At 39.2% G+C, this 13829-nt stretch overlaps 1 protein-coding gene across 1 annotated transcript in view; it reads right to left on the reverse strand.

Moving 5' to 3' along the window:
* LOC104624253 (BDNF/NT-3 growth factors receptor-like) overlaps nt 1–12450 on the reverse strand; it is a gene marked incomplete at its 5' end in the record, with an annotated part of 51127 nt that extends 38677 nt beyond the window's left edge. Inside the window, 4 exons of the mRNA XM_010291567.1 lie at nt 1791–1823; nt 6739–7038; nt 8575–8707; nt 12314–12450. Coding sequence (XP_010289869.1) covers nt 1791–1823; nt 6739–7038; nt 8575–8707; nt 12314–12450 — 603 coding nt within the window. The remainder of the gene's footprint in view (nt 1–1790; nt 1824–6738; nt 7039–8574; nt 8708–12313) is intronic.
* Nucleotides 12451–13829: the final 1379 nt, after the last annotated feature.

Here is a 13829-nt window from a genome sequence, read left to right on the forward strand (position 1 = left end):
CGGTGCCCCGATCCTGGCAGGGAAGTCCCCTGCCGCTCCCATTAACTTCATGCATTGCCACCAGGCTGACAGACACACAGCTAGTCCCAGTGCCCGGCAGGATCAAATCCTCTGGGCTGCCTCTACCTTTACACTAGGCACATCTGCAACACGATTACCACTGGGATCTGAAAAATGCGGATTAAAGAGAAGCCTGTGGGGGGTGGAGGGTGGCGCAGGGCCAGTGGTGCTTTAAATCTTCAATCTAAGTTGTAGGTAAACAGTGTAGCACAGAGATAGAGGGGTCTGAAAAAAAGTCATGAAAACCACTCAGTCTCTGAGGGGAGCGCATCCCAGGGGACCCACTGTCAGCCATGCAAGCAGTGGTTCTCCGAAGAAGTGTAGCAGTTCCTAGACTTTCCTGCCAGCCTCATTTATTCACCTCGCTAACTGGACTTGTGAATTTGCAATAATTAGGGAACACTCTGGACTACAAAGTGTTTCTCAAAGCAAGCACTGAGTCACTGAAACAAAGATCAAAGACAGCAGTTTCAAACAGCAGAAAGAAAAGCCAGGAAAGTCCATCCTGAGGAAAGCTGCATTCATCAGGACTAGGTCTTGCAGGCTGTGATCTTCTAGCACAACTCGAAGCACACCTCTCAGCAGAAACCCACCCAAGTCAATTGAAGCACAGCATTAGCATGATTAAAGCCATACACAGGCATCAGGACCTTGATAAACAGCCCAGAACCAAAACCTTCATGCAAACAGCTTATAGAATACAACACTTAAAAGGAATTGTGCAAACCATCACCACCTTCGCACCCTCCACCCGTCCCAACAAAAAAGAATTTGGAAAGAGAGGGAGGGGAAGCTATCTTTTAGTATTTCTAAGTACTTAAAGCCAAACTGATGCTTCAATTGCACATTTGCTAAAGTTTAATGACATGGAATGGAATCAAAGCAATAACATTTAAATCAGCTTAAGGAAACTTGAGTCATGGGCCATTTCATCCAAACCAAAAGTACTCCAAACAGGATCCAGCTTCTGCTGGAAGCTAAACGGTGTTTGGGTATGTTGCTTAGGATGGACTTTCCTACTCACCAGAAGTATTATGTAAAACTAGCCAGTTGCTTTTCATTCTGCAGCTTCTATTCTAGTGCACGCTGGCTTTCACTAGGTACAGACCAAACCATTTCACCTAACTAAAAAAACTAATGTGAACACTGTGTCATCAAATCTTCTGGCACACACGCAGATACCACTGAGTTGATGGTCTGCTTATGCAAGAGAGATTAAGGGAAGGTACAAATGAGCGGACAGAGCAAAATAAATTGCCTACAGGAAACCTTACTTGTGCCAATTTCATTTTTAACTGAGATTTAGGGGTACATTTTTGGAGGTAGAACAAGTATGGAATCATCCCTGAAAAAATAAATTAAGTTATGTAAGAAGAAATCACAAACTCTCCTCCAAGAAATGACTCCAAAAAGTTCACACAATCTCATGCCTGTGAGCTACATCAGACAGCTGTCATCCTAGAGGATCAACTGCAACCATTTGTAGCAGTGGATTTATGCTTCTCCTAATGTGAATCAAAAAGCAGCACAGTAAGTAAAAGGTTACATTGCCCTCATGTATCTTAAATAACATAAGGCAGGAGATGAACCAAAAATATGAAGTACATTTAAGAACTGTGTTATAATATGTGCCATTTCAATTTAAGTGAGCCTGACATTCAATCTTTTAATGGTTTCAGTTCCTTCATTTCTATCATTAAACAAAAAGAAAAAGAAAATCAAATATATACCATAAACGTCTGGATCCACAATTGGGCCACTACCTGTACAAGGAGAAGAGAAAAAAAAAAGAAAAAGCCTTTGTAAATAGATTGAAAATGCTGGAAGAATACGAGTTTCTTTAGGAATTTTTTTAAGAGTTGACATGCTATTTGCAATAGCAATGATCAGTACCTACACAAATGCAAAGCAACGTCAATATATTGCAGTACCTGTTTACCAGATTACATTTACAACCATTTTAGAGCTATCCCAAACGTTAATATTTTGCTATATGTGAAATAGCCATGCACAGGGCACTAGCTGTAGCAAAGGCGGGCGTATTTCCCAACTGGGCAAAATTCTGCTTTCTGCTGTTAATGTGTATCTGGAGGAAGTGCAACAATAACTATTCCTGTTGAAAAATCAATAGTAAAATTCTCCCTGACCTTATGTGGAAGCAGACTTCAACCACTGACTTTTACCTGGTCAAAAAATTTTGCTATTAAATCACTGTGAGAGGAAACTGGTTTAGCTGTGAACTGGCAAGTTAAGGACTAGAGGTAGCAATGACCTAAGCAGCACCATCTCATTCACTCTGTAAAAGGATGCTTCCAAGAAGCCAGCTCCACAGCTGATACACAGACAGAACTCTTACCAAAAGAGTCAGATGTCTCAGAAGCCAGCCTTCACACAAGCAAATGGATCTCGCCTAGTCTACACTTTTCTAAGTTTTACTAGTTCCAGTTCACAGCTTTTTCTAATTACTGCACATATGTAAGGCTGAGCACATACGTGAGTATATTGCACAGAACGCCCACTGAAATTAGTGTACTGTTAGACTATTCATGCTTTGAAAGATATTTGTGTTGTATTTCAACATACCCGCTCATTCTGGTCTATAATGTATTTATAGCATCACTTACGTAGTAGGCTCCTAATAATCTCTTCCATATCTTTACTTTTTTCTTTTTGTTGGTTTGAAAATAAAATTGAGATAGTTAAAATCTCTAAAGTTGAATAAACTTCAAAAAGCATAAGTCTGTTTAAAGTACTATACAGTAAATCCATAGCAGTGGTATTAGACTGGCATAAAGGCACTGTGAAGTACGACCAGAACACCATTGTTTCTGCTTATGTCAACAGCATGAGAATCTGTGCTGAAAATACTAAATAGAGTTGCAACTTATTTTCAGAATGGCAGCAAATAATTAGGCTTATTTTTAAATGCATTTGAGGATATACTAGTATCCAGAGATTTGGGTTAATAGACCCCATGAGAACTGTCATGTCAATCTGCAGAAATAAATAACAAATGAAGAAAGCTTGTACTATCTGTCCTCAAGCAACTTCTGACCAGGGTTTTCTGTCCATAAAAGTTCACGGATTCAGTTTTTCCAGTATAAAACATCCATCTGCTGAAAGACAGTGTTTCTAATTTACCTTGTGTAATCTGAAGGGAAAAAAAAAAAATCAAAAAAATTCCAAGGTCTTTATTCCTGAGTTAAATGGCAACTTTTTTGTTACTGCTTATTGGAATTGGGATAAAGAAATCAGATTTATTTAACCCCTAACTCCAGCCAGGGACAAACTACAAAGTCATCAACACATTCAAATATCTTTTATGTAACTAAACACTTCAAATAAAGTTGCAAATATCAAGATGCTGCACAAAACCACCATACGAAATTTCTATTTAGTATTCCCTACATAAAAACATATCTAGTCAATCATCAAAACATCAGTTAAAGATATTTTAACATTAAACTTCAACACGGTAACTTTGCACATCTAAACACAATTACTTTTAAGGCAAACACAGAACAGCATTGTTGGTTTGGTCCTTGTTAGAATAGGTTGTTGTGTAAATAAACTGTTAAAAGACACTCCTATTCACTCGTCCTTACAAACTACATCAACTACACTTGGTTTGCTTGCTGCTTTCTTTATAAAGTTGACATTTTCAAAATAAAGCAGCAGCAAAAGACTCAATCCAAAAACATACTTCTGCAAAACAGCCCCATGTTGTTATGTCGCACGTGCAAGATGCGGTTTCTGAGGCATATTTAACATACTCTTTTACTTTGACAAGCTACTATGTGACTTGGATTCCTTGAGCTGAATTTTAGAGTGGAGAGCTGGTAGATGAATAAGCTTAATTAAATACACTTAGTAGTAGTAAAAATCTCCCCCACTTTCATTAGGTGTTTTGGATCAACTATGACAACAGCCTGCAGAATAAAATATGAACATTTCTTGCTTCCTGTTTGCTGCAGTGTAGACTCAAATAATCAAGCCATCCTCAGAAAGAACAGCTTCACAGGAATCCAGGAACTTCAGCAGATTAAAGCCAGTTAAACATCTAGCTAACAGAATATGAAATTTATTCTTCCACACTTTCATATTGAAAACAAAGTCTTAATTTATAACATTAATTGTGTTATCATTAACTCAATCCAAATCCCACTGTAGTTACATGCTTTTCTCTCCTTCATGCCTGCATCCTCAAACCAGTGAGAAATGTTCTGCAAGTAGCATGTTGGAAGTTGACAGCATCTTAGCACAAATCATGTCTTCATCATGTTTGATGCAACTTTGAAAGTGGAGTATTACACTGTTTATCACAGAACATGCTTCAGACTTATTCGTATTTAATTTAGATAGACATATGGATTAGAGGTGAGGGGATTTTTTAAATTGTCTTTTGTTCTTACGTTCAGAGCATTTGCCCGTAAGTGATGCAATAACCAGAGAATCAGTTTAAAGCTCATCGAGTATACCCCACCCCATGAAACATCAGGGCTGGTATTTAATTCAGTCGTGAAGGCATGGAAATGAACATAATACCAGGGCGTGGGCCTTAGTCTTTATGCTTCATTGTACAATATGTGGGCCAAAAGAAGAAACTACACAGTAACGACAGCACTGAAAAAGCCTTTTAAGGGTTTGAAAAAGCCTGACAGTGCTTTAAATAGTAATAGTTTAAAACAAAAATTGTAATAATTGCACAGAGGATTCTAGTTTTTTAACATTTGCTTTTATGCCAGCTTCAGTGGAGGAGACAACAATGTTGTGATGTTTTCTAAAGCTCAATGCCATGATTCTTATAGGAAAAAAATAAAAACAATATTGAGGAGGCTAAGTAAATAAGCAATTTCCCCTCTTCTTCATTTTTAAGACTGGTTTGGTACCATCCACTATGCATGAACTGATTTCTAATGTAGCTACATTCTGTCTATACATAGTACAGTTTCCTCTGTACTCTTTTTTCTGAAGCTTAATCCACCACTGAGCTTGGGAAACTCTTAAAGAAGACAGCGAGATTATGTTGGGAGACATATTCTTTATGAGTGTAAAGAGGATGGAACAAATAAATGGTGCTGTCTTTCTAATTTGGAGAATACCTACAGTTCTATTTACTGATTTAAAAGGCCAATAACTGGCAAATTTTCAGTGTACAGGGGAGAAGCATAAAAGGAAAAACAGAACAGTGAAAGGGATTTGGATCAAAGACAAAAAATGATAAATTCACCTGAATGTATTAGAGGAACTGTTAGTCTGTTAAGAAAATTAAGCCAGGTTCTTATTAAATAATCAGGGTGTAAGAGAACTTCCATTGTACACAGAACATCTATTATATGAACTGTTTTACTGAACCGTTATAATGCAGTATTAGAGGATGCCAGTGGCTGAAACCATGGCATGTTTCTGTAACGAGTCTATTTAAGGAAGAACTCCAGAGGAAAAAGAGGAGAGGATGACTAAGGACAGCAGGAGTAAATAAAGCCTGGTTGTACCGTTGTACCAGCTCTTCACCTTCTTCTTCTAAGGGTGGGAAAGCAAAGACCTGTCATCTCTCTCCCTATAGCAGACAGAGCTGGTAGGGAAAAACACTAAATACAGACCATATTTTTACTGCTTGTAGCTTGCAATGTAGGAGAGAGAATTTAAATATTCACTTTTTTTTTTTCCTGTGAGATAAGATTAGCACTGCACGTTGCCGTTTCAAAAAAGAAGGCCTCTATTTATATCCCATGGCTAAAAAGCCAAAGGTACACACGTGCTCATATTTTCAGATATGACTGTGCAATTACTTGCGCAAAAACATGCCTTTATTTCCATTCCAGCTGTGCGAGGTCCACTCAGAGTTCTTTCCACATACAGCAATATGCTTACATGTATGCTTTCTTCCTCTTACAGTCACTTCACATATGGGTTTGAAGATGTGTGAAAATATCAAACCACGGTGAACATCAATCACTTACGGTAGTCCTGCAGTTCAATAAGTTAGTCCACCTTCAGCCTGTTCACATAGGAGGGCTGAGGTGGAGCCTTTAGAGCAACTGAAGATGCATATATTTAAACAGCAACCATCTTGAGCACAGCTAGTCCTAGGCACGTAAATGCCCAACCTCCACTGAAACAAATGAGACTTGGACATTGAAATGCCAGTGAGACCCTGGGACCTTATCCATCCTGCTTCTGTGTTGCTTGTTTCCTCTCCAGCTCCCTCTGGTGTCCTAAACAACATACTATCATCAACTCACTGGACTGCACTATTGATTTTGCAACAAGGTACTAGATGCTACATAGGCATCCCCCATGACCTTGGCTACACTGACTGGCTGCATTCATACGCAGTGCAGAAAATTTACAGAGTGGCTGAACTGGCACTCAGTGCTTTCCAGGATCAGAACTGAGGCTTGAGAAAACACTTCAGAAACAGCAGTGCCTTAGCTGGCACTGAGGACGGTTACTTAAAATTTATAGAGCACTAGCATGGCCTCCCTTAAGAAGCAATAAACAAGAAAATGCTCAAGAAAAACATTATTTTACAACTAATCTTGAAGACATTCATTCAGAGAGGGGAAAAAAAAAAGCATGTAAAAAGCTTCCTCCAAAATAGTTAAACTGGCCAGGAGTACTGTCTCCAGAGTCTCATCAATTTGCAATTGCTAACATTAAAAAAATTATACTCACCATCTCCAGGCACTGACATGAAATGAGCATCAACCCGTTTTTCATCTTCTCCATACTCATTCTTTGCCAGTAAGGTATAAGCACCATTATTCAGGTGGGTAGGATTGTCCAGCTGAAGGCAGCCATGGTATTCACTTTGATTGATAACATGTATTTTAGTACAGATGTATTCAGATTCATTCAGTATAGCCCCTTCATAGAACCACTGCAATGTGGGCTTAGGATTCCCTTTCACAGTGAATGGAATACACCAGTGGTGGTCCGGGGTTGGAGATTCAATAAATGTGATATTTGGTGCAACTATATTGGAAAAAAAGAGTGAAGAACATCAGAATATTCCGAATCTGTCTTTCCTCCCTTCCCCCAAAGTTATCAGGCAAGTATTTTTCATTCATCAGTACAAAAGTACGGTATTAGTAGGAATGATACCTATTTGGAGGATACTCACACAGGAACCCACCTGCTCTGCCGAGGGTACTATGCTCACAACTGAAATGAAGCCATTCTTTAGAAAGAAACAAAACCAACTAGTTTCAGACAAGGACTGAACACCTGTTAAATCACTTAAACCCTGTAAGGTGTGGGATGTTCAGTTACTGGATCACTGAGAAGAGGGGGAGAGACATTTTAGCTTTAGTCTGCTGAAAAAATGGTGCAGAGGAGTGTTGAAGGAACACAACAGTATTGAAAATATTTAAAAGTTGGCCAAAAGCAAATAGTACTGGAAATATATTCAGCTAGGAATCCAAACTTTCGGATTATTTTCTTCACAGAATCAAAGCCAGAACAGATGACTTAATTCCCTGGATTATTCTGTCAGGGAAAGATGATTTTCTACTATGTATTTTCTCATTCTTTGTTCAAACCTGCTAAATGCCTCAAGTTTACAGATTTGTTCTGTTTCCCTCAGGAGATTATTCCAACACCTTGTCCATTATTTCACTATTGGGAAATTTTCCTTGATATTTATTCTTAACTGCATCCAATTGAATCTAGTTATACTCCCTTTTATCACTCATAACAGTGCCAAGCTCAGAATCTCATTTACACTGTTGAAACATTCCTAGTTTATGTCCCTTCCTATAGCTATTACATATCCAATTTCAACCTACAAATCTACATCTACAGTGATTTTTCTAGTTTACTCTGTCATGAGCACATGCTGTTGTTTGCCATCTACAAAGCGTTCCATTCCCACCTTCAATTAAACAGAGGATTGCAACTTGTGAAAACATGCTGTCTAGTTCACATAAAATGAATTCAGGCTGGAGCTTAGATCTAAGAAGCCAATGCCTCTACTCTACATGTCCCTTCCCCCTTCCTTGGCCCTGACAAATAAGTATATTATTCAAAGCTATGACAAATAAATTTACATCTGGCAGTATGAATGTTGCAAGTGCATTATTTTTTGAACAAAGTAGTTGTTGCTTTGGACAAGAATAAACATTTGTAGTCTCTTATAATTAATTCTACGAGCCTTTTGATGCATTCACACTTCTTAATTCCTAAGACAGTGTGTATGTACATGCACACCATTATAAACCTTCCCACACTGACAGTGCCATTGAGTACTTTGGGTTTCAGAACTTTACTTACAGATTGTTCTAACTGGAAGACAAAGCATTTAGAAATACATTTTTGCAGAACACAAAGCTGAAAAAGATAAATACAACAACTGCTGGTTGGGCTACTCCCAGCATTAACTGCAGTAGATAGTTCACATGCCTTAAGGGTTTTTGTTTCAACAACCTGTGTGCCCAAAAAATATTTATACCCAAAACAGTTGCTGCCAATGCAGTTTGGCCTCAGAAGCTATATGGAGGCCTGCGTACGTACAGAATACCGTGAGCTCAGCAGAGGCTTGGTCCTCTCCCACAATGTTCTCTGCTATGCAGGAAATCCACAGTCCACTGTCCATGGATGAAACGTTCTTTATGGTTAGCGAGGCAGGGTTCTTACTTGTGTCACTCTACAAGCGATCAGAAAAACACGTGTCAACTGCAGCACAAAGAACGAGGGAATCACTGGCCACAGCTGAACAGCATTTTACATTTTCCCTTCCTTTTAGGTGTATCAGTCCACAATTCATCAAAGCCTTACTTTAGTGTCTCAACCAAACAGACACAAAACGCCTACAGAATCAATTGTAAACGTCAGTGGCAGTGAATTCAAAGCTCCAAAAGCCCTGCTACAAACACTGCACTCAACCATTTTTCTGTTCTGTCACTTTCAGTTTCTGCCTTTTTTTAAGCACCTCCTCTCTACACAAAGGGGTTTTTTCTACCCATACCCTTGCTCATTCCTCTTTTCCACTTTATGACTGGTTTCTATGGCCTATCTCTGCTCCTTGAACTTCTTCTTTCCTCCTATATTCTGTTCAATCCTTCCTTTACTCTTCCTTTTGTCTCCTTCCTTTATACTTACGCTTGACCACTCTTCCACTGCTGCCTTCTGAGTGCTACTGTACCTTGACAATGTGTCTTCTCCCCCCTCCTTAGCCAAATTTCTCTTGAAAGCTTCTTCTCCTCATTAAAATCTTCCACAAAAGATTACATACTTTCTACTACTTAAGCTACTGCCCAAGTTCTGTTTTATGTGTTTAAGTGTGGGCTAATTAAGGTAATGCCATGGTTTAGGCCCAGCCAGCAACTAAGCACCACGCAGCCTCTTGCTCACTCACTCCCCACCCTGAGGTGGGATGTGGGAGAGAATTGGAAAAAAACTCACAAGCTGAGAAAAAAACAGTTTAATAGGAGAGCAAAGGAAGATAAAATTAAAAAAAAACAAAACAAAACTAGAGTAATACACAAGAACAAGTGGTGCCCAATGCAACAACTGCTCACCACCCGGCTATCAATAGCCTGTCCCCGAGCACTGATTCCCACCCGCTGGCCAACTCCAGTTTATGTGCTGAGCATGACGTTACGTGATATGCAATATCCCTTGGGCCAGTCTGGGTCAGCTGTCCTGGCTGTGCCCCCTCCCAGCTTCTTGTGCACCTTGCTGCCGGCAGAGCAAGGGCAGCTGAAAAGTCCTTGGCTTAGTATAAGCACTACAACTACTTAGCAACAAATAAAAACATCAGTGTGTTATCAACATTATGCTCATACTAAATCCAAAACAGAGCACTATAGCAACTATTAGGAAGAAAAGAGGGCCAAAATAAAAAAAAAAAAAAAAAAAGCTTCAAAACCAGGTTTTTGAAACCCTGGGTTTCTTCTGGCTGTGCCCCCTCCCAGCTTCTTGTGCACCTTGCTGCCGGCAGAGCAAGGGCAGCTGAAAAGTCCTTGGCTTAGTATAAGCACTACAACTACTTAGCAACAAATAAAAACATCAGTGTGTTATCAACATTATGCTCATACTAAATCCAAAACAGAGCACTATAGCAACTATTAGGAAGAAAAGAGGGCCAAAAAAAAAAAAAAAAAAAAAAAAAGCTTGCAAAGCTAGTTGTTGAAGACTCTGGTTTTCTTAAATCAGGCCCTTCATATGATCTCCAAATAATTACTATTTCCATACTTGAATTTTTCACAAAATGCAAGACTATTTTCTTAAAAAGGAATGGAACCAAAACACACTCAGAAAATAAGCAATAATTAGGATCATTGTTAAAAGCTACTTTTGGGGTATTTTTCTTAGTGTACACATACACTTCAGTGCTGCACAGAAGACAGGCAAGTAACACACTGCATCTGTAAAACCACCATGACTTTCAGTGGCAGTCAGTGGGGACACGAGGGAACACTCCTGCATGCAGTCCTGCAGGACCAGAATTTTGAACCTCGAGATGACACCTGAACTCCACTTAAGCTTAGCACCCCTTTGATTTTAGTGTGACAGTAGGGGAAAGGAGCGGAAAAGCGAACACCCCCTGACACATTTCTCTATGCGCAACTCTCAGAAGTGAGCAGTGCTCAAAGCCGGATTGAAAGCAGAGGGGCTCAATCACAGGCTCAAGGCTGAAATCTAGGGCAGGAAAAAATCTAACCAACATCAATCAGATTATACAACAGCATAGAAACTGAGAGCATACAGTTAGCTTTGCAGGACTAGAGTTTAGTTTTAACTTTTGTTAGCATCTCTCTTTGTAAAACAGGAAAGAGAGAGAAAACAGGCAAAAGCAGCATAGGAGGTGAAGAAAACGGAGGCAGAAACTGAGATATGGAAGTGAGAGAAAGGAAACCAAAAACAACACTCACAGAAAATGGAAGGACAGTTGTGAATGGCAAATGAGGTTTAAAAGGCACTCATTCTTCTGCTACTGAAAAGACTACTGTGCTCCATGGTTAAGGTTGTAGCTAGCCTATATTATGAGCCCCTCTGAAATCTCAAGATGAAGTTACGCCAGGACAGAATATTTCTGGAAAGCTTGAAGCAAACTGACCATGGCATTTCAAAGATAGGAGAGTTAAAAAATGAGGTGATCTCACTTTCTGAACAGCATCCCACATTTGTTTTGGCTCCTAACTCAAAAAAAAAAAAAAAAAAAAAAAAAAAAACAGCACAACTTGGCATAGGTTCCCCAAACCATTTTAATTTCTTGTTCTTGATGACAACTGATGCCTTTGGGTAGTTTTACAGATTAGAGAAAATTTTAAAAATAAAACTAGAGCTCTGCAGAGCTTTTACTTATGAGAGCTGAAAGTCAGGCTCGTCAAATTCTATCCAGGCCTGATATAATGACCTCAAGGAAGTACAAAGATTATGAGACGCCAGAGGTCCTGTCTCTTCCACACTGCAGGAACAGTTTTGGAAGTATACAACCCACACTTTGTACAGACCAGGAGGCTTTAAGCAGTCTGCATCATGATGAATGCAGGAAAGCCAATGCCATAAAATTGTAAATAACAGAGGGTTTTGCCCACTGTGTAAATAACAGCAATTTAAGAGATCAGCAGCTGCATGTTGAAGATCTGCTTATATGCTTCTCCTTATCAACACTTCCATCAGAAAGAACTTAATTATTCTATCTCCAGTGTGCACACAGTCTTGAGTTAGGGACACAGAATACAAAGGTGCCAGAAAACAAAATTCCCCCTGCCTAGATGATTCTATTGAGGAAACATCCTCATACTTCATTTAAAAAAACTGCCATTCCTTATAGTAAATTCCTTCACTTCAATTTCCAAGGCTTTCTGTTGTTGCTTTGTTTGTTGAAGGAAAATGAAACAAACCCCTAAATAAGTTTTGCAACCAAATTCCAACACACTAAGCTTCTGGCATGAAAATAAAGTAAAATTAGAAAGTTTTTTTCATTATTAGGATAGATTAGATTTATTCTCTGTATGCAGGTATCGGTGATAATAAGAAAGCCCTTGTGTTTCAGTATCCCAATGCACCAGATCACTTCCAGAAAACTGCAGTACTCTCATTTACAAGTGAACATCCAGAAACCGGAGTGCAAATCAGGGTCTTGAGGAAAGAATGTCTGCCATTCTCCAAAAGCACTGCAGCAGTCACCCTGGATTGAAAGTAACTGGAAAACAAATGTAATCCCAAGACATGAATCTTCATTCCATCCTTCAGCAGGTGTCTCCTCTCTCTGAATTGTCATGTCTTTGAACGTGAAACTTACCTCATGGTTTGAAACAAGATTAGTGAGCACCCAGGACACATTAGGGGGTGGCCCGCCAGTAGTATCACAGTACAATGTGATGCTTTTTCCTTCCACCACGGTGATGTTGTAGTTACTTAAATTTGCTGAGGGCGAGTCTATGATAGAAACAACAACAAAAAAACCACATGTATTTGTATTTGACAGAAATAGACACCACTCAATTCTAAGCAAGGTGTGTAAGTGCAAGCAAAACACCACTAAAATCAAATATTCACCATGGTCAGTTACTATTCAGTCAGGGAGTACAAACAGCATCTTTAGAAACGTATAAACTTACAACCTTTAATGCTAAGCCTAAATGCTGTGTAACATTTTTCTGTGCCCCCTCCACCTCACATCCTAAGAAAACATTACTGCATGTGGAAATACATTCAGCTAATTACATAGGGAAATGTTTCCGTCGGATAGGATAACTTCAGTTTTTAACTTCAAAATGAAAAGAACACCAACTTCCCTTATTCTTTAAAACAGGAAATTTAATCCATCTCTTTCTAAAAGCTGCAACGAAACCTCTATTTTCCACAAACTGACATTGTGGTATTCCCACTGTTCTCCACAACACTAACAGGAAAACCCCATTAGCTCCCAGTATCACACAAAAGAATGCAGCCTTCCCTCTCATACAGAGACACAGCTCACAGAAAGCAGGGCAAAACCTAGATCTTAAGTACAAAGTGAGGCAAACAGAGGGCTGAACAGATCAAACCAGTGGAGAGAAAGGACAGAAGTGAGGATTAGCAGTTGCACAGAGCTGCTATCCAAGTCACCTCAGCAGACTTTGCTACTGCCCTCAGGAAAGCAGAAAAGCAGTGAGATGGTACTATTCACCAGAAAACAAGCCCAGATTTTGCAAGAATCAGGACTCCCCTTCCATCTCACAGAGCTATAAGTCACTCTGTATCTCATTCTTCAGCACCCAATGCAATGGGACTTCCCTAAGAGTGCTGAACGCTTACAAAAACACAAGAAATTATAGACTGATCCTCTTCAAAATTAATGCCAGCAACATCAGTAGACTTCGGGCACAGAGGACCTCACATTTCATATAGCAAATAATTATGCAACATGCTAGAAATATCGTATCTTTCTTAGAAGATACTGTGCCATCATTTGGAGCTGCTACACTCTGTAAAAAGCTTTGGCCTCCTTTATGAAGCATTTCTCATCAACTGTTCCAGGCAAGTTTTACTTGCAATTTATTATCTCAAATAACCAAGTTTATCTGCTGTGCTGGATATGTATGCATGATCTTGCAATGATTTTTCTTTTTCTGAAACAACGGTTCTCTTTCTTTTTTTGGTTCTTTTTGTTTTTCAGTTAGGAGTACAGTAGTCCCATCATGGACTTGCAGGTATAGAGGTTTAGCAAAGACTTCTTTGCTCATGTAAAAAGTCACATACAAACAATTGACTATTAAATCACTGTGAACACATTAACATGTTTGCTAGAACTTCAATAGAAGCTATATGTATTG

Source organism: Phaethon lepturus, unplaced genomic scaffold (genome assembly GCF_000687285.1).
Source record: "Phaethon lepturus isolate BGI_N335 unplaced genomic scaffold, ASM68728v1 scaffold49097, whole genome shotgun sequence".
In the NCBI taxonomy this organism is placed as follows: Eukaryota; Metazoa; Chordata; class Aves; order Phaethontiformes; family Phaethontidae; genus Phaethon; species Phaethon lepturus.